The 20161-nt window shown below is 55.5% G+C and overlaps 1 protein-coding gene across 1 annotated transcript in view; it reads right to left on the reverse strand.

Annotated features, from left to right (window-relative positions):
- Positions 1-5376: 5376 nt before the first annotated feature.
- The window catches only part of LOC309448177 (receptor-type tyrosine-protein phosphatase V-like), a 38884-nt gene continuing 24099 nt past the window's right edge, over positions 5377-20161 (reverse strand). The window contains exons 22-40 of the mRNA XM_082069471.1: positions 19929-19996; positions 19624-19750; positions 19274-19321; positions 18773-18866; positions 17797-17887; positions 16912-16988; positions 15956-16090; positions 15267-15389; positions 14612-14772; positions 14122-14257; positions 13460-13539; positions 12634-12721; positions 12123-12213; positions 11385-11461; positions 10945-11079; positions 10305-10427; positions 9630-9787; positions 8330-8465; positions 5377-6011 (exon numbers count right to left, since the gene is read on the reverse strand). Coding sequence (XP_081925597.1) covers positions 5952-6011; positions 8330-8465; positions 9630-9787; positions 10305-10427; positions 10945-11079; positions 11385-11461; positions 12123-12213; positions 12634-12721; positions 13460-13539; positions 14122-14257; positions 14612-14772; positions 15267-15389; positions 15956-16090; positions 16912-16988; positions 17797-17887; positions 18773-18866; positions 19274-19321; positions 19624-19750; positions 19929-19996 — 2008 coding nt within the window. The 3' untranslated portion in view covers positions 5377-5951. The remainder of the gene's footprint in view (positions 6012-8329; positions 8466-9629; positions 9788-10304; positions 10428-10944; positions 11080-11384; positions 11462-12122; positions 12214-12633; positions 12722-13459; positions 13540-14121; positions 14258-14611; positions 14773-15266; positions 15390-15955; positions 16091-16911; positions 16989-17796; positions 17888-18772; positions 18867-19273; positions 19322-19623; positions 19751-19928; positions 19997-20161) is intronic.

Raw genomic sequence — 20161 nt, forward strand, 5'->3', positions numbered from 1 at the left:
GAGGAGACTGAGGGGGGACTCATTCATGGGGATCAATGTGGAAAGGGGGAGTGTCAGGAGGATGGAGCCAGGCTCTTCTTGGTGACAACCAGTGACAGGACAAGGGGCAATGGGTTCAAACTGGAACACAAGAGGTTCCATTTAAATGTGAGAAGAAACTTGTTCCCAGTGAGGGTGGCAGAGCCTGGCCCAGGCTGCCCAGGGGGGTTGTGGAGTCTCCTTCTCTGCAGACATTCCAACCCGCCTGGACACCTTCCTGTGTAACCTCATCTGGGTGTTCCTGCTCCATGGGGGGATTGCACTGGATGAGCTTTCCAGGGCCCTTCCAACCCCTGACATTCTGGGATTCTGTGATTCTGTGAGCTACTGCAAGGACAGTTATTGCCTCTGCTTTTCAGGGGCACAGGAGAGGCAGGGCTGCTGGGGAAGGGCTGCGTTATTCCCGCTGGCACAACACGCTCGGGGTGGTCTGGCTCTGGATCTCAGCCTTGGACCTGAGAAGAGCTGGGACTCCGGATACCAGCGTTGGCTAAATCTTCTCTGTGGAACAGAAATGAAATGCCGAACAAGCTTTGGGCTGCGGACTGTGGCTGATGAGGCTTTTTAGAGACGTTGGAATTTAAAGGCTAACAAAGTTGTTGTGGAGATACAACCAGAGCAGGGCTGCAGCTAAACCCTCACAGCAGGCACTGATGTGCCCTCCTGCAGAGCCAAAATGACTCTGTGGGCCTGGACAGGACACCTGGTCACTCAGCAATGCTCTCCCTGCAGAGCGGAGGGAGGTGATGGGCAGGACTGTGCTGTCACTCCTCCCAAGGTGCTGCCATGCCCTGGACATCCAGCTGGGGACCTTCCCAAGCTGGAAGACAGGTTTTGCTGGCTGAGACAAAGGGTTGGAGGCTGTTTATTTCTGTCCTCAGTGTGTGCCAGGGCCCACAGTCTGTGTCTTCTGCCCTGTTCCCCCGGGACAACTTGTTTGTGCCCTCTTTATTCACATCTCGATTTCAGAGAGTTCAGGACCATGCCAGTAGAATCCCAGTTTGGCTGTTGATCTCCAAGGTCAACCAGTCCCTACTGCAGACCAGGAGGACACTGGCTGTTTTCCACTGCCAAGGTCATGGCAGGAACCGAGACCCCACTGTGCTGCACACTGGAAAGGACAACGGACAGACAGACAGTCCATCCAGAGGGGCTTGCAGCAGGAGGAGGAGGTGCACAGAGCCCCGGGCAGTCTCACAAAGCACAGGGACACCAGACAAAAACAGACATCACCAGGACTGGCCCGTGTGCGCAAGGCCATGCACTCTCCCACCTCATCTATGGCACCTCTGTGGAGGTGTCCTTCCTGGGATGCGATCTCCTATAAGAAAAGCTCTCCAGACTTTCTTGCCATCCCTGGCTTCTCATGGAGCTGGCCCTCCAGGTTGTGGGGAGAGCAGGATGTGGCCCAAACCAGCAAGGATTGACTCGATGAAGGGGGAGCCAATAGTCTGTGCTTCAGATGTGTCTGTAAGCCTGGGGCATACCCTGGGGAGCCATTCGAGGTCAGGCGCAGGGGCAAAGGCCAGAGGAATGTTCCTGTGCTCCTGCTCCCATTGGGGCCATCCAAAGGCTGAAATACCATAGTCAGGCTGTGGGCAAGTCCAGATCCAGCGAGATTCCCAGGGGCCTTCCAAAATATAAATGCAAACACTTGCAAACAAGCAGAAAGCCCCAGTGCCAAGCGTGCTGCTCCAACCACCTGGCTGGGGCAGGGGAAGGATGAGTCTGAAGGCATCCATGCTCCCTGGTGGTGGGAAGGGCAGGTGGCAGTGGAGTCACTCAGAGAGGGACAGGGATGGTTCCTTCCTGATGCCCAGGGCACAGGATAGCACAAACCTCAGCTGCGCTTTAACTCTTTGCTCTGGGAGGCATCATTTGCAAAAAGCCATGGGACAGCCTGGGTACTTCATGCCCTACAGAGATGAAGATCTAAGAACAAGACCTGTTAGATGGACCAGATACTGGCTACAGAGTCCTACATGCTGAAAGACATTCCATTTTGGAGGTTCTGCATCAGCTGGGTCAGGGACCCAAAGCCATGGCAACCCAGCACATGCAGCAGCAGGGTGTTGAAGAGGGAACCTCAGCTCTGATCCTACTTGGCTGTCCCAGGAGAAATTCCCCTTCCAGTTCAGACCTGCCTTGAATCTATCTGGCCCCAGTGCTTCTGCTCTCCAGAAGGCGTTTGACAGCAGTAGCTGATGAGAGGTGGTGCTGGAGGACCTGGAGAGGAACAGGCTGCATCCCTGCTTCTCCCCAGTGCTGATACAGCTCAGGTGGAAGAGATAGTGATCAGTGGGCATTGCCACACCATGGCTAGAGCTGGGGCAGCCGCAGCCTGGCGCCAGGCATCGAATATCACAGAGGTGCCCAGCTTAGGATGTGGCAGGGTGCCATGGGCTCCCTGCGGTGGGACCAATGTCCTGTTACTGTGTTGGATGAAGATATGGCACCTGCTGGACTCTCCGTGCCCTGGAGGGAGTAGAGGGAGATCCATGGGCAGAAAGTCAGCACCGGTGCATGGGGATGCTGTGGGATCAAGGACCCATGGTGACCCAGCAGTCACCAGCAAGCTCCCATGGCTGTGGGTCCCCAAGAGATCCAAGGGTTGAGTATCCCTCCTCTCCTGTCACTTGGCAATGCCAAACCAGTCTGTCACTGCTTGGACAGCCATGGAAAGGGGGGTAAGGATGGGAAGCGGGGTCCAAATGTACATGGCCTTTCTCATCCAGGGTCTTGACCTCTGCACGGGGGCTGATGGAGGAGGGTGGTGGCTGGATGCTGCCAGACTGGAGCAGGCTAAATATGAAGAACAACACAGCACGGTCCAGAACTCGCTGGGCGGCCCAAGCTGGAGGCTTGTTTTGTTTTACTGTTTTGTTGTCTCTCTCTTCCCCTCTGGGTTTCGTGGGTCTGAGCTGCAGGGCTGGAAAATTATTCATCCAAACCACAGCTCCCACAACACCCTCTGTAAGCATCTGTGGCTCCAGACTCCGCTGCAGCAGTGGGTGGGAGGTCGTAAATTCATCATCGTCACCAAGTCGGCCTCCTGTTAGACAGGACATGAAAAGAGGAGCAGCAGGCTGTGCCACAGATACAGCCATACCCAGCGCACTGGGTGAAACCTGTTGGCCAGTTCGCATGACAAATCCCTGTCCCATTGATGAGAAGGTCCCTTCATACCTGCCAGAGCAGCTGTGCTTCAGCTGCAGATGTCTGCAGGTTCACCTTGGCTGCTGGCTCTGCTGGAAGCACTGTTGTGTTGTGCTAGCCAGATGTGAGGCCAGTGGGATCACTTGTTCCTAAACCTCTGGAAGCTCTGCAGACAGCAACATGTCTCCTCCACCGTGGCTTTCACTTGCTGCCTTATGACCTGGAGCCAGCACCCCTTGCAACTCTGTGCCATTAGCCCTGGGTCCGCACATCATCCCTACCTGGCTGTGTGGCTGGGACCACCACCTCTGTGCATGGACACACAGAAGACCCATGGGCACTTTCCCAAGGGGCTGTAGAAAGACCCTGATGCAGGAGCCCATCTGTCAAGGCAAATGGGTGTTGCTGTGCTCAGCGGAGCCCGGCTGGGACGAGAGGTGGTGTGGGGCAGGTGCCAGCAGAACTCACCACCCGTCTTGCTCAGTCACTGCCATCAGCTAAGGGTGAGCTGGGGGTGGGCAAGTTGTCTTGTGTGGATGTTGTCCTGCTCTTCGTCACACAAGGCAAGAGCCTACAAGCAGTTCCTGTGAATACTGTCCCCTTCTGAGGCCTCTCTCCTGTGCCACAAGCTGCAGAGCCAGACCCAGACCCTCTCCATAGGGAATATGGCTTTGAGCAAAGCCCCAGGCATAATGACTCTGAAAGCCACAGGGTAGCTCTGATTGCAGAAAAACAGAAAAGAGAGGATGGGGAGTTCCTGCCCCCCCTTATCCTTGGCAGCTGCCCCTTTCTGGGGATGCAGCCCCGGCCAGGCTATTGGGAGACCCTGGTAGCTGCTCTTAGCAGAGTGAGGGAGGGCTTGTCTCTGCAGAACCCCAGGCTGCTGTGGGCTGATGAACACCCAAAGAAGCAATGAACACCCAGCAATCCTGTTTCTGTGCCCCTCACAAGGCTCCTGCTACCTCACGACAATGCCTCCTCCTTCACATCCTCACTGTCAGTGTGACTGGTCCCATGTCACGGAGATCCACAGATAATCTTGAAATCTCTGGGACTAAGATAATTAGGTGTTTTACATATCACAAAGCTTGTTGGGAAATACAGATAAAAATGCTTCTCAGTGTTCAGAGGAGGCTGCACACTCTGAACAAGACCTGCTGGACACCAGGCTAGCACATGCATCTACACACACCTTCGAGATGCAACCGAGCTCGGCATCTGGGGGTTTTGGGCCATGAGTAGCACCTGAGACCCACAGGCAGAACCCAGGGGCACTAGCAGGGAGATGCTGGGGTTGGATGCAGGTCTGTTTTATCTCTCCCCTGTTTGACAGAACGAGCACTAGTTCTTTTCTTACATCAGCAGCTGCTGATGTAGGTTTCTGCCCAGGGACCTCTGCCTTCATGTGCCTTGGAGGTCAGTTGTGCTGCAGCTGGGACAGTGAGGAGAAGACTCCGGCAAGCTAATGGGATTTGGTCTCTGGTGTGGAAGTATCAGCGCTTTCATTGTCCTTGTAGGCATTTGCCAGAGGACTGTGGACACGCGGGTCCTGGCAGAAAGGCTATAGTTTTGGAGCTCAGGAACTGTTTTTAAGGCTGATTGGAGCTGGAAGATGCAAGCTGGACACCAGGGTTGTTTCTGATGGAGATCTGAGGAGGATGGTCCTACATGCATGTGGTAGCAGAGAACATGGTCTTTGAGACTGCATCTTCTTGGAGGATCTTGGGAAGATCTCACCCTCAACACTGGTGAGATCCTGTGCTGCTGCTGGGCAGGTCTACACTTCACCAGCGTATTAACCTAAAACCCTGGACGGACAATGGGCACATCACTCTTTGGACCAGAAATTATTTTACACCTTGCTTGCCTTATGTCAGGCCTCCAGCATGCACTGGTGTGTTTTCCCGTGGTGCCCCAGAAGAAGATGGCAGGTGGCTGCTGCTACAAGTTGTGTGCATCTCGTGAACAGCAAACTGCTTGACCCCATCAATCCTGTCTGCTGGGCTGGGGGTCACTGGAACAAACATTTCCTTGCTGTGACACTTAGGCATCACGAGGACACCCTGTCCAAACTGGGGACACAGCTGACCTTTCAGGAACGGCTGCTGTGCTGCAGCAGGGGAAGGCTCAGCGTTGCTGAGACCCCACAAAAGCCAAACCACCCTTACGAGCACACTCTTTCCTAGGGCTGTTTATTGTTTGTACCTAAGACTGATCCACCAGCTGAGACAAACCAGCTCCCACCACACTCTGCCCATGTCTGAGGCCTCAGCACGCCTTGCGCCCGTGGTTGCATGGAGATCACAGTGCCCAGCGCTCGCGTCAGACCGCAGCCTGCGGGTGCCAGGGCTCTCCAGATGCGAGCCCAGGGCTGCCCCTTCTGTGCCGAGCGGCCAGGGCACAGCAGGGCCCCCGCAACCAGTGCCGCTACTGCAGTGAGGGTGACAAACCTTCCAGGCACCAGGAATCCCAGGAGATGGCCAAAGCAGGGGGGCGTCCCACCCAGCCCCTCACCACGTCCGCACCGAGGGCTGCGGCACTGCATGGCAGGACAGCACTGCCATCTGCTCAGGAGCACCCATGTCACTGCTGACACCATGCAGGACGTGCTGGTGGCAGTGCTGCGGTGGGTCCCCTGTGGCCGCAGGGCTCACGCTGTGCCAGGAGCCCCATGGTGTCCTCCACCCAGCTCCTGGCTCCAGACAGGCCCCCGCGGAGGTGGAAGGCAGGTAGGTGCCAGGGAGTGCTGAGCAGTGTTAGGGTTGTTTCTGAGCCATGATGTCCTGGATGCAGGTGTACAGGAACATGTACTGGTCCTACAAAAGAGAAAGGGGGGTCTGGAGTCAGCTTTATGACAAAGACCTCCAGGTTGCGGGACTAACCCTGCAGTTTGCCTTAAAAGGTCCTAATTAACTAACAGTGTCTGATGGTAGAGCAGAATTTGCTGTCTCAGGTGTTCCATGCTTGTCCTTGCCACCAGAATTGCCCTGAAAGGAAGAATCAGGCCTGGTGCTGTGTTTGCACCATGTTTGTTTCCTCCTGCTTCATCGTCCCTGTGATGGGGATGAAAGGAACATCTCCGTCGGAGATGGGGAGGAACAATGTCATCTGACTTCTTCGAAGTGCCCTGGTGGCTTTTAGATGTGCCATGGTGTTTGCATCCAAAACAAGACTGAAGAGCAACTCCTGCAATGCTACAGGGCAGCGAGTGGGGAGAGCTCAGCGCTGCTGGTGTGCACAGGGTCTGCAATGACCCGAGGCCATGAGGGAAGATCTCTGGAGCAGGAGTCTCCACTGGTGATAGTCTGGACAAACCTGAGTCAAGGGCTGACAGCACACCAGGGTAGATCTTTGCAAGCCCTCAGAGACAGACAAAAAGCTCTGTGTGGTCTTAGTCCAGTTGCATTGTTTCTCCTAAGATCACCAAAGTGATCCATCAGCACCAAGTATGGATCCAGAACTCTCTGTGGATTTGACGTGAGGTTCTGCTCAAATGTCAGGCTGCTCCAAAATGATGCTGGGCTACCAAAGCCCTGGGACTGACCACTGCCACGCCAAGGCTCCAGGAAAGGCAAGGTGTGGGAAAGGGAAATGGGGTTGTACGCAATGCACAAAGCTGGAGGGCAGGGCCAGCCTGCAAATGCTGTGGGGTTGAAATCACGTGGTAGCCAAGAAGGGCGGATTAGGGACCCAACAGAGGGGCCCCGAACAGCTCGCTAATGCGCTGGCTAAGCTGCAAGTCACGAGGAGCCTCCTCCCCTGTGGGCAGTGGGTTTAGCCCCACCGAAGGGCCGGGAAAGCCACAAGATCACACAATGGCTGTGGTTCCAGGTCACCAGAGCATGTTTTCAATGATCCCAGCCTGATTGTGAAATCGGGAGTGACAGCCCAGGATTGACTTCAGACCAGGCACACTCAATGCCCGAACAAATGCAGGAGCACACCTCCAGAGACACGGGCTGCGCTGGAGCGCGGGGATGCTTAAATACCTGGTGGTTACCCGCACGCAGTCCCTCAAAGGTTCATCTTCCCATTTGCTTGGCTACGAACCCCTCCAAAAAATCATCTGATGCCCCCAGCATGACAACAGCGTACCCGGCAGAGACAAAGGGGTCCTGGGGAGCCCCTGCGGTGGTGCGGTGTGGGCCGGGGGGCAGCCCTGCCCGTCCTCCGCTGCGATCAGAGCCACCGCTGCTCGCGGCAAGGTGGGGACGCAGCTGCCTCTGCTGCCCCCCCCCAGTGGGGCAGCGGCTTTTGATCGGCACTTGCTGTGCCTTTATGGGCACATTGTGTCTCTGCTTGGCAAGACCGCTGCTGAAATACAAAAGAGGTCTGAAGCAGGGGCAGCGGACGCCTTGCCCTCCTCCGGCTCCCAACATGCACATGGTTCACATTAATTAAGAATGCGATTAGCTGCTTGCAGGCAGCTCTGCAGCTGGGAAGCCCCGGAGAGATCTGCCCTAATTCTGCTGTCCCCTGTGGGAAGGGTTTCCAGGGATGCTGCATCAGCTCGTTCAGCAAATGAAAGCACTGCCTGGGGAGCATCTGTGCCTCCGGCGCCCATCCGGAGCGGCAGCCTGGGAGGCTGCGCTGGCACGGCAGGGCAGGGCAGGGCAGGACACGGCTGCGGCACCGCGGTCCACACGGCTGCAGGGCAGCACAAACGTGGCAGCGCGTCCCCTCGCAAGCAGCAGCAGCGCTGGCAGCAAGCAGGGGTGGGGACCAGGCTCCAGACGGGGCTTGCGGCAGGGAAAGGCACCAGACAAGGGTAAACGTGGCAGGTTCTGGGTGCCCAGGCTGACAGCCGTGTTCAGAGGCCAGGAGTGGGCAGGCAGGTTTGCCATGTAGGATGAAACCTGTGCTTCATGCTTTCTAGGGTAGAATGGGAAGAATACCTTATATTTATCTTGAGCTCATATGCAATTTAACCTACTTTAACTCCAGAAATGAGGAGAAGGAAAGCTCTTCCCTGGGAACAGAGAGTGCCCTTAGCCCTCGGTGGCTGGCAGAGGAAGTATGGAATAAATACCTGTGTAGGTGGGATGGGCTCCCAGGTGGCAGGCAGCACCTGGGGAGTGGGCAGCGTGGATGTCCTGTTCTGCCCAGCCCACCACCCTTCCTCCTTCCCACCTACCAGCGTTGGGGTCATGAGACAGCAGCTTCTTGCCAGCTGGAGGGTCACCCCATAGACATCCACAGTTCTCTCGGCTTTCATCTGGTGCAATAGGCAATCCAGGGAGATGAGCGTCCCCATTTGGCTCACGTCACCACTGCAAGGGACAAGGCATGGTCACTGATGCCAGGAGAGGCTGAACTGAACCTCTCTGGAAGTGGTTACCAGCCCAAGAAGTCAGAGGCCCCATGAGAAAATATGCAGCAACTGAGTATGGTGGGGTTAGGGGACTGTGAGCCCAGAATCATAGAATCATAGAATGCTAGGGATTGGAAGGGACCTCAAAAGCTCATCCAGTGCAATCCCCCCATGGAGCAGGAACACCCAGATGAGGTTACACAGGAAGGTGTCCAGGCGGGTTGGAATGTCTGCAGAGAAGGAGACTCCACAACCTCCCTGGGCAGCCTGGGCCAGTGTTCTGTTACCCTCACTGAGAAGAAGTTTCTTCTCAAGTTTAAGTGGAACCTCTTATGTTCCAGTTTAAACCCATTACCCCTTGTCCTACCATTGTTTGTCACCAAGAAGAGCCTGGCTCCATCCTCGTGACACTCACTCTTTGTATATTTATAAACATTAATAAGGTCACCGCTCAGTCTCCTCCAAACTAAAGAGACCCAGCTCCCTCAGTCTTTCCTCATAAGGGAGATGCTCCACTCCCTTAATCATCTTGGTTGCCCTACGCTGGACTCTCTCCAGCAGTTCCCTGTCCTTCTGGAACTGAGGAGCCCAAAACTGGACACAATATTCCAGGTGTTGTCTCACTAGGGCAGAGTAGAGAGGAAGGAGAACCTCTCTGACTTACTGACCACCCCCTTCTAATACACCCCAGGTCTAGCAGTTAAAAATCCCTGTGCTGACCAGGGGCATGGGACCCCAAAGTGCCCATTGAAGGAGCCTGCAGACCCAGCCTGCCCTGTGTCCCTCACCCAAGCCAGCTCTGCCATGTGCCGGCTGTGCCGGCTCCTGTGCGCTCTCCCCAGCTGCAAGCGGATGAGGGTGTCAGGGCTGCTCCCAGCATCCCAGCAGTCAGCACGGGGATGGCCTGGGCACCTCAGCCCAGGAATGCCAGCTCCACCCATGCCTGGCCCAGCCCAGCCCTGTTTTCCCTCCCCCAAGTGCTTGGCAGAGCACTGCTTCATCTGGCCTCCCAAGCTTCCCTGGCTCTCATGGACCCACTCTCAACATGCCCCAAAACACTGGGGTCCTTGGTGGGGGTGCAGGCTTGCTGGCTGCCCATGGACAGAGCAGCAACGTGATGTACCTGCAGTGCAGCAGGAGAGGACCGGCTCTCTTTCGGTGGGGCATGCACTGTCTGACAGCAGTGAGGAGCTCCACCAGGCTCTGGACATCTGGCTGTTTCTTGCTGCTCCAGAGCATGTATAGGAACTGTTGTACCTGCCTCTCCTTTGCTTTCTTTTCCTGGTGAGACACAAAGAATAACTGACATGTCTGTTGGGAAGAGACGAGTGAGTTTTGATGTGGAAGCGTCCCACCTCTCCAATCCTTAGGCTTTCCTGAGCTAACTGCTGGCTTCTGTAAAGCTGTTGATGCAATCTCTGCTGGGGCATTGCCCATCTCCCTGCAGGTGGTATGGTGCCTCTGGCAATGTGCTCTCCTTCCCCACGGCACCCTGACCTGCCCCTTCAGAGGGAGACTGAGAACTGTGTGGGCCTTTGCTAAGAGGGCCAGAAAGACCTTTCAGCAAAGGGCGGGGGAAGCCTGCGAGCCTCTCCTGTGCATCTCCTGTGTCCACTCAGATGTTCTTCTGGATGTGGCAATCTAGATTCCCTCCTGCATTTGTGGACTGCTGGCATTCTGCTCCTGCAGCTCAGCCAAGTCTCCACAGACCTTTCAGCCCTTGCCCCCACAGACCTGTTTCCTAGCAGTGAAGAACATCCCAGGCAGTGGGAGCCAGGCCAGCCCCATCAACACATACGTGTTTCATTTTGAGCTGGATGCACCTCCATCCGGAGACGAGCTTCTCTGTGCCACACTGGATGGTCAGCATTTTTGTGCAGAGGGAGTCTCCTTCCAGGGGCCAGCACACCTCACTTGGGACCTGTACACAACAGCAAGTTTGGCTTCAGGTTGATGGTTGCCATATTTCAGATCGGTCACCATTGCAAGGGTCTGTGATGGGGTTGGACTAAGAGCACCACCACCATTACGCCATGACAGTTCTTCCCTTGCCTAAACCCTGGGGGAATTTTTGGAAATAAGAGCAGATTTCAGCCAGTTTTCCTGTTAACACAGAGCTGCCTGGCAGTGGGAATCTACCCAGCAAACACTTTCTACCTCAGACGGACAGAAGCAGGAGCTGCTGTCCTTGGGTGCCGTAGAGATGCAGCTTGAAGAGTCCATGGCTATGGACTGCATTGTGGGCAGACAGAACCTGTCTCCTATGACAAGCAGTGGGAGCACTTTGACACAGGAAAGGTTCAGCTTTAGCCAAGCTGGATCTGCACCCAGGCTTTAGGAGGCAGCACTGACAGTTCAAGCTTTGGAGCTATGCCAGCTTCCAGCTCCATTGAACAGATCCCTGCTCTGCCACGGCACAGGCAGGCACGGCGCCTTACCTCCCCCTTCTCCTGACACGGGAGAAGTGTTAGGATGGTGTGAACGTCCTGTTCCCACACCAGGGTCCAGAAGTCCTCCATGGTCAACTTGTCAGGTCCCTGGACAGCCAGATACTCCCGACTGGAGCTGTAGCCCTGAATGGGGAATGAGACCATCACTCTCCTGCTGAGAGGGTGGCACAGTTACCTTGTCAGCCCAGGTGGCTGCAGGAAAGGCCAGGAAAAGAAGGGAAATCAGCAGGTCAGGGGCAAAGAGAGAGGAGAAAGGACTGAATGGGGGAAGTGAGGACAGCCCAGACTGGGCCGGTGAGGGAAGACACATGCTCAGTGTTCCTCCTCAGGCAGCAGGGAGCACGGGCACAGTGAGGAAGGGGGAGCACCACCTGCTGCCTGTGGGACCCCGGCACAGGGGTGGGAACGGCTGTGGGGTTATGACTTACCGGGACCTGCCACACCTGCAGGAGACCTGAGAAAGGGCCCTGTTCCAGCAGGGAAAACTTCACTCTGGAGCGATCATCTGCAAAATATGTGGGAGGTGGAGGGACCCAGGGCAGCCTTGTGCTCACACAGCTCCTGCAGACCATCAACTGCAGAAACCCAACACCCCATTCACCGTTTCTCTTTAAAGGTGCTCCCCTCTGCAGTACTCTAGTCCAGCTCATGGACATCGGTCCCCAAAAGACAGGACCCTATCCCAATCTCCTGATCAAAGAATATGTGTGGTGCAGGTTTCTCAGTGTCATGGCCAATGGAGATCTGCTTATCGCCACGGACAGAAAGACTGCAGATGCTCTGGGCCCCTGTTCCAGTGTCTGGCCACCTTCATGGAGACTCCTTTTTCCTTATACTAAGTTGAATTACTCTTCCAAATTATCCCCGTTGCCTCTTGTCTTTCCAGGGCGCATCTCTGAGAAGACTACATTTTCTCTGTGCCCTCACAGCAGGCAGTTGAAGACAGCAAGATCTCCCCTTTTTCTTCTTTCCTCCAGGCTGAACAAACCCACCTGTCTCAGTACCATATATCACGTGCTCCACCCCCAAAACACCTTGGTAACCTTCTGGTGGACTCACTCCAGTGTGTCAAGATATTTTCCTGTACTGTGGAGCACCAGTTCTGGCCCAGCCTGTCTATACACAGGTACGGGAAGGAGGAGAATGAAAGGTGTCACAGCACTTACATGGGAGGATGCTGGAAGAGGGCCGTGTGTGCTGGTTGCCTGAAGATGGTGTTGCAGAGCTGGCTTCTTCCTTGACAACCTCCAGGAGGGTCTGCCGAGTGAAAGAGAGTGGAGGAAGAGGTGAGCAGGGGAGAATCCAGAGGAGCAGGAGCAACTGGGGACTCCTGAGAACACCTGGCCTGGCAGAGGGGTGGTCACGGCTGTGCATGCATGCACGGCTGCACCTCTCTGTAGGAAAGTGGTGTTCAGGGAGGCCCCAGCACTTAGTGAGGTCTGGGAAGGAGGGCATCATGGGCAGACCCTGATGAGTGAGGGAGCTATGAGCCTGGGGGCGCCATGCCATGGAGAGGGAATGCTGCCAGGACAAATCATGGAGACTGGGGCATGGGACCCACTCAGGAGGCACTTCTTGGGTGTCCCCCAGCCTGAGCAGGTGCAATCACTCCCCAGGTGCCCCCAGTGCATATGGCCACGGCAACGCTCCTTGCACCCTGCCCAGGACCGCTCTCACCTCGTACTCCCTCAGGAAGCCCATATGGGACTTGGCTGCTTTCTGGGCGTAGTGCTGAGCAAAGCTTTTCAGTGGGATGGGGCAGGACCTGGGGAGAGAAACTGGGGGTGAGGGTGAGCAACCTCAGCAGCATCCAGGTTGTGCCTGCAGTAGGTGGACAGGCACCTTCACCACTCAAATGCTGGGGCCCTCGCAGGTCCACAGCCCACCTCTGCTCTGTGCCACCTGCTCGCCCCTAGACAAAGGCAGGTCTTAGGTGTGGCACTGCCCAGGGCTCATTCCCAAGATGCAGCAAGGACAAGGGCATCCTGTTCTGCATGAGGGAGGGGACAACTGGGCTATAAAGAGAGATGTGTGACCTCCAGATGTAGCCTCAGAGACAAGGAGGTAGGTGGGCAAAGTCATGTCCAGCCTGACCCTGCTCCCTCCTCTTGTTAGAAGGGACATCCCAAGGCCACCCAGCTGCCATCAGCCCCTCCAGTTTGAACCCATCTCCCTGCTGGCTGGGAAGCCAGGGGCTGATCGAAGTTCCTTCCCCAGGACAGCTCTGCAGCTCTTCAGAACTGGTGGTGTAGCCCAGGAGACTGACGCTGGAGGAAAGGAGAATGTGGTCCCCAAGCCCTCCCAGTGTGCCCAGTGACGCAAACCTAGCTCTGGACTGGGCTCCCCATGCTGCCGGGAACAATCAGCCCTCAAAACACTGTCAGCCTGGGCTTCCCCATCCTTCTGACCTGAAGCCAAGGCAGCTGGGGTCAGGATCCCAGCTTGTCACCTGAAGGGGCTGTGGGTCAGGGTGGGTGGCAGGCAAAATGCAGCAGGCCCTTACCTCTCTGTCCCTGATAAACCCAGGAGTGGCTCCTCCAAGATCTTTTCCAGGATACAGCTGTGCAGGAAAATGTACTGGGACTGGAAGGCAAAGACAGACAGCAGCGCAGAGCATCACACCATGCAGACAGTATGAAGGGGTGGGTATGGCACTGTGAGGGGGCAGAGGGTGCCCTACACTCATGCCCCAAAAGCCCTATATTTGTGCCCAAAAGGCCCTGGCTTCTTCAGTCTCAGAGCCCCTGGATCGCTCCACTGTGTCTGTCTGTCTGTCCTGAAGGGTAGTATTGGCACTTGTCCCAGCCCTGAGTAACTGGGCTGTGGCCATCACAGGACAAAGAAATGGTGTGGGTCAAGAACTGCCTGCAAAGGTCGGATGCTACTCCTTGGTGCTCTGGGGTGTTTCTGAGCCTGCTGGGAGGACTGAGACTCTACATGTTGCTGTTGTGGGTCAGGCAGGGAATAAAGGTCCTGGAGATGCCCAGAGCTGAGCAATTTCCACTGCAGCTGAGCTGCTGCTTTGGGTGGCACTGAGACACAGTGTCAGACTGGGGACCAGTCTGGGGGTGCTGGGGCTGCCCAGCCAGCTCACCTGTCTGCCAGCCCAGGCAGCTTTTATATCATGGAGCAATGGCCCTGGGGGTGGGGGAGCAGAAGCCTTACCAGCGTCTGAATCATCAGGTAACGGTTCATCCGCAAGGTGTAAACAACACCAAACACGTCCACGACCTTCTCTTGCTTCATCTGCTGCAGCAGCTGGTCCAGGGCAATGAAGGTGCCACTGCGGCCCACCCCAGCGCTGAGAGCACAGGCAGCCAGGGTCAGACATCGCCTGATGCCACAGCCGATGGGCTCCCCTCCCGCTGCTAGAAACGGCTCCCAGATGCTGCACACTGGGGCACTGGTCCCAGCACAGTGTGGGGCTGAGGAGCCATTCAGGCTTCCTTGGGTTGGTGCTGACCATCTCCAGCTGCCCCATCCCCTGGGACTGTGGGGCAGGGTGCAAGCAAACCTGCAATCGCCAAGCAGGAGGCTCTCTACAGACCAGTCTCCCGGGCACTGCTTTCCCTCCTGGTTTGTGCACGAGCAGGACACTTATCCCCATGCCATCTCCCATCATCCCCTCCGGCCATTCCCCAGCGCAGAGCCGCACCTGCAGTGCACGAGGGTCGGTCCTGCGTCCTTGGTGCTCTGGATGTGCTCCCGGACCAGCTCTCTGAAGGTCATAATGGAAGTCGTGGACTCCGGGATCCCGTGGTCAGGCCATGCTGTGTAGTGCAGGTGGGACACGTGCCGCTCTGCCCGGAGACCCTCCTGCCAGGGGGATGTTGGTGACTGACATGCAGCCCGATGGGACAGGGACATGCATGCACCCCACAGTCCAGGAGCACCCGGGGACTTGGGGACACCCAGCTCAGCTGCGGTGAACAGCCAACACCAGGTCTGCTGCACTGACTGGTGACTCCTGCTTCCCTGTCCTCCTCCACCATCTCTTGCCATGGTGAGGCAGGTGGAGGTGGCAAGGAGGAGACCTGCCTTTGGCGGATGGGGAACATGCCCTTGGAGCTGCAGCCTGTGCCCCAGTGCAGGGACATGGAAAGGAGAGAACGAGGGTCGACAGCAGGGGTCATACATTTTGAGAGGGACAGACTGCTCCGCAGGGGCTTGGGTCTTTGAACCCCACTAATGGCAGGGAAAGGAGATTATACCACCACCACCACCACCAAGGACAAAAACCACTGCATCCCATGCAAAGCCCCAGCCCCTGACAGGTCCTTGAAGTCCCTTCCTCTTGGATCCTTACTCACGTGCCACAGTTTGAACTCGCGCATGGTCCACTCCTCAGAGCTGCTCTGCATCAGGAGGTGGACCCGGACCTGTCCATAGGAGACTGGGGCAGATTCGGATGGCCAGTAATGATCACAGAGGACCTAGAGTACAGGCAAGACACGGTCCCAGTAAGACCACTGAGGGCTCAGGTCCCAGTGTATGATCTCCTGGCTTCCTGGGAGCATGTGGAGAGCAGCAGTTGTGCAGGGAGCCAGGGCAGGTCTTAGGGAGCAGGAAGGGGTGCTACCCCTGCCCACAGCACTCCCCCACTGCCCCTTTGTTTGGGTCTCAGCCTCCTCCAGAGAGAAGGACCTGTGTGGGTCCCATCATCCCTGGAGACTGTTGGAACAGTCCATGTGAGCTGGCTCATCCAGGGGCAAATGGTAATTTCAGATTATATGTGCAGAAATATCTGAGGGTGATGGGCATGGTTGCAGCTGAGCTCCACATCTGCCCCTTCCTACCCCAAGCTAACACCGAGCTGCACGCTTCAGCCTCTGTTCCCTCCACCTGCACGTCAGGGAAGCTGTGTGGCCCGCGCTTACTCTGGAGCCACATCTGAGCCGGGGTTGGTGGAGGGAGCAAACCCAGTCCTGGGCTCAACTCACACGATCAGGTCTGGGCTTTGCTGGGGCTGACACGCGGAAGCCCAGCAGTGGTGACCTACCCGCCCATTCTCCATGCACACTGTCAGCATGATGATGTTGCAGATGTTCTGCTCCCACACCAGCCTCCAGAAGTCCTCTATCGTTTTCTTCAAGGGCCCTTGGGTAACGATGAACTCTTGTGGGGATGTATAGCCCTGAGCAAGAGGCAGACAGGAGGAGTTGGCAAGTTGCCGACGCAGGTGGATCCTGCCCTGTGACAGAGTCGGTGCCTGCTCTGCTTTTGTGGTAGAGGGAGAAGTGCCCGTTGCCCTTAGCCCATGTGGACACACTTCCCAGGCAGCTGATCTCAGAAGCATCTGATTTCACAGGAAGCACGTGCTGCCCAACACATGCTTTCTACGTACTTGGCGTAAAGACGTGACCCCCCCACCATTTCCCTCCAAGCAGTTCCTCATTCAGCCTAACCAGGGGAAGACAGATCTGGGTCCTTTTTGTGCTCCTCAGTCACTGCTGGAGGTGGGATGAGCATGCAAGGTGTCAGGCTGCTCCTTTTCCCCTTGGACACACACATGCCCCGCGGATCCACACACCCGCACCTGCATGCTGTGTGCCCTGCCTGTTACCTGTGAAAATCTCCTGGATGGGGGGTGTGGGCACAGCTCCAGGGTTGTTCAAATGCAGCTGCACAGACCAGAAGGAGAAAGAGCAGACAGACAGACAGGGCAATAAGCTGGGAGAGGATGGGAAGAGGATAGTCCTCAAGAAGAAAGCAGAAAGCCTTGCCAGTCTCCCACACTCACACCTCTGCATTCACAGCACTTGCGATCTGATGATCTCCATCAACCCCTGCTGAAGGGCAGCTACACATTGACACCTGACCACAACTCCTGGCAAGTCTGTGCCAGCTGTGGCTTCAGCTTCTTGCCCGCCAGCCCTCACAACCTCAATCCAGACAGAGTTTCTCTGATGGTGTCCCATGGCCATGTGTCTGTGAAGAAGGCAAGAGGGCACTCACAGGCATGAAGTTGGCATTGATGTAGTCTGAGTGTGGGTCCTCCCCAAGCTGGCTCAGCTTGACGCGAGAATGGTCATCTGGAAGAGACCATACACACGTGATCTCCAAGACAGCTCCTCACCATGACATGGCCATCTCACTTCAGCAAGGCTTTTGACACCATCTCTCACAACCACCTCATAGGCAAGCTCAAGAAGTGGAGGCTGGATGAATGCATGGTGAGATGGGTCATGAACTGGCTGGATGGCAGAACTCAGAGGGTTGTGATCAATGGTGCAGAGTCTGGTTGGAGGCCTGTAGTTAGTGGGGCTCCCCAGGGGTCAGTATTGGGTCCAGTCCTGTTCAGTCTGTTCATCAATGACCTGGATGAAGGGACTGAGTGCACCTCAGCAAGTTTGCTGATGATACCCAACTGGGAGGAAGGGCCAACACACCAGAAGGCTGTGCTGCCATTCAGGGGGACTTGGACGGGCTGGAGGACTGGGCAGAGAAGAACCTGATGAAGTTCAACAAGGGCAAGTGTGGGGTCCTGCACCTGGGGAGGAATAACCCCAGGCACCAGTACAGGTTGGGGTTGACCTGCTGGAAAGCAGCTCTGCAGAGAAGGACTAGGGTGTTCTGGTTAACAACAGGTGGACCATGAGTCACCAACGTACCCTTGTGGCCAGGAAGGCCAATGGTATCCTGGGGTGCATTAGGAAAAGTGTGACCAGCAGGTCGAGGAAGGTTGTTCCTCCCCCTCTACTCTGCCCTGGTGAGGCCCCATCTGCAGTACTGTGCCCGGTTCTGGGCTCCCCACTTTAAGAAGGACAAGGAATTACTGCACATTGCAGTGCGAACTCCCACCCTAGATGCTGTGGGGAGGAGGGAGGAGACAGCACTTACAGGGCAGCACGTGGGGATATCTGTTCTTGGAGACGTTTTCTGGTAGCTCAGCCTCCACTTTTGGCTGCTCCTTTCCAACTTCCTTCAGCTCCTGTGGGACAGGGAGAAGATAAGAACAAATGTCTCTCTGGATTGCTCCTGGTCAACCCAGCTCCCTGCTCATGGCCAACATCTCCGGTGGGTCAGGGGGGTCACCTACACACAGGGAACTGCTCTACTCCTCCCTCTGTATGGCCTGTGAACTCTGAACCATAGGTGGCTTTTCCAACAGCATTGTTTGTATTTAAAAGAAAGCAAGCCTGAGAACAAGTTTTGAGAAAACCAAACCAAAACAAACCAAAAACGTTTTAAGAAATCAAAAATTTCCGAGCATTTTGTTCTGAGAAAACAGAAACACCTCATGCTGTGAAAACAGAAATATCTTGCGCTGCTTCTGCCTCTGTCCTCACTCAGAAGGCCAGAAAAGGGTGATCTGAGGGGGGTTTGAAGTTGATGATGGGACTTTCAAAGGTGCTGGCAGCGGATCAGTTCCGAGCCTGCAGATGTTGGCAGCGCAAGCCAGCAAATGCAGCCTGAGGGGAATTTCACAGCCTCCTTTTGGCTGCAGGTTCTTTTCTAACACTGTCAAGGTGGATCTCATTGCAACACCACTCAGCACCTTCATCTCCAGTCCAGGTTAGGGGCCCTTAGCTTTTTCCACCAGCAGCTAGGGACAGTATTGGTTCAAGCTCACACCACAGACAACACGTGTTTCTGCCAGAACTTGAACAAAACAGGTTTTGAGTATAGGAACTGCCTGATCACTTGGTCCATCCAAGCTTTGGCTTCCAAGACTGCCTAGTAGGGTACCTGGATTGCTAGAGAGATGCGTTACTGTCCCTGGACACAAGGAGTCCACAAAGGCCACCCAATAGCTGGGGCATGAGCTACCTAGAGGGGAAGTTAAGTCTCATGTCTAGCAGGAGTGTCATCTCACCTCAAACTCCTGGAAAAAGGCTTGGTTACCACTTGCTGTCTTCATCTCATAGTACTGCTTGAAGTTCTGTATAGGAATTGGCCGATGGATGTTTCTGCATGAAATGAAGTCCAGAGGAAAACTTGCCTTAGCTACAGGGAGGTCTGACAGGTGGCCAATGAGACAGCCCAGCCTGGAGACCCGCAGTACTGGGATGCACACACAGAGGGACGGTTTGTAGCCCTCGTCATTGCCCAGGAGAGTGGGTCTGACAGAGCATTGGCTCAATATTGAGAGGGATTTCAGGATGATGAGGATACTCTCCTATTGCAGAAGCCTCGCAGAGGAGGTGTGGACAACGCATTGACTTGGAATGGAGCTGGGCAATAAATACTGAACAAGGGAGAACTGAAGGACAGGAGAGTTGGTTTTTTCCCGAGTCAAAGCATGAGAAAGGAAGAAGGTGAAGTGCCCTGGGACTTGCAGCCAGGACATGCACAGAGGGAAGACCCCAGCACTCACCTCAAGCTGTAGGTCACCATTTCCTGGGGCAGGCTGCTCTTCTTGGTTCTAGAATCAAAGCATGGGAGATGTTGCTGTGAGTGTATGGTGTGACACTGGCTCATGGACCAGGCAGCTCACATCAGGACACTACCCTGCACACCTGCAGGGTTCTGTGAATTAATGGCACACAGGCAGCTCCCGTCTCTCCTCTGCCTTTTTCTTCTGTGCTTGCCAAGCATGACTGCACCAGCAGGTGTCCTGGTTTGCCTAAATCTTTTATACCCTCTCACTGCTCTTCCTCCTGGACTGGCATTGAAGGCTGGGTTTGTCAGTCTGGACCCACCAAGTAAGAGTCACCTCATCCTCACCTCTTTGCTCTGAGCTGTTTCCAGTAGACCAAAGCAAAAATAGCTGCAAGTGTCAAGAGAAATCCCACAATGATTCCGGCAATTATTGGAATTGAGAATGGAGTTGCATCTGCACTGGATCCAGCAGCTGGAATAAAAAAGAGATAGAATGGATAGAATGGACAGAGGTAAGAGTCAGTAAGTGGCTGCATTTTCTCTGTTATATCAGCTACAGCCTGTGATCTCCCTCTCTCTTGCCATTACCAGGTTGTTAATTATCTGTAACCTACACAGCCGGGAAGGGAAGATGACATTCTCCATCTTACCTGAGAACATGGTGAACGTCACTGCGGGGGCCACTGGGTCGTATTTGGTGAAGGCAGCGATGCTGAACCTGGGGCAAAGCAGAGTCCTGCCATCAGGGACAATCTGAACTGGGCACAGCACCCATGCACCCAGCAGCAGGAACTCCCAAGGGAACAGGATAGCTGACTCTGTTTTGAAACGCTGTATTGGAAGAAGCTGGTTTTCTGGTAGGGACTTAGGGAATGCCTAGAAA

Source organism: Streptopelia decaocto (assembly GCF_964273445.1).
Source record: "Streptopelia decaocto genome assembly, chromosome: 19".
Lineage (NCBI taxonomy): Eukaryota > Metazoa > Chordata > Aves > Columbiformes > Columbidae > Streptopelia > Streptopelia decaocto.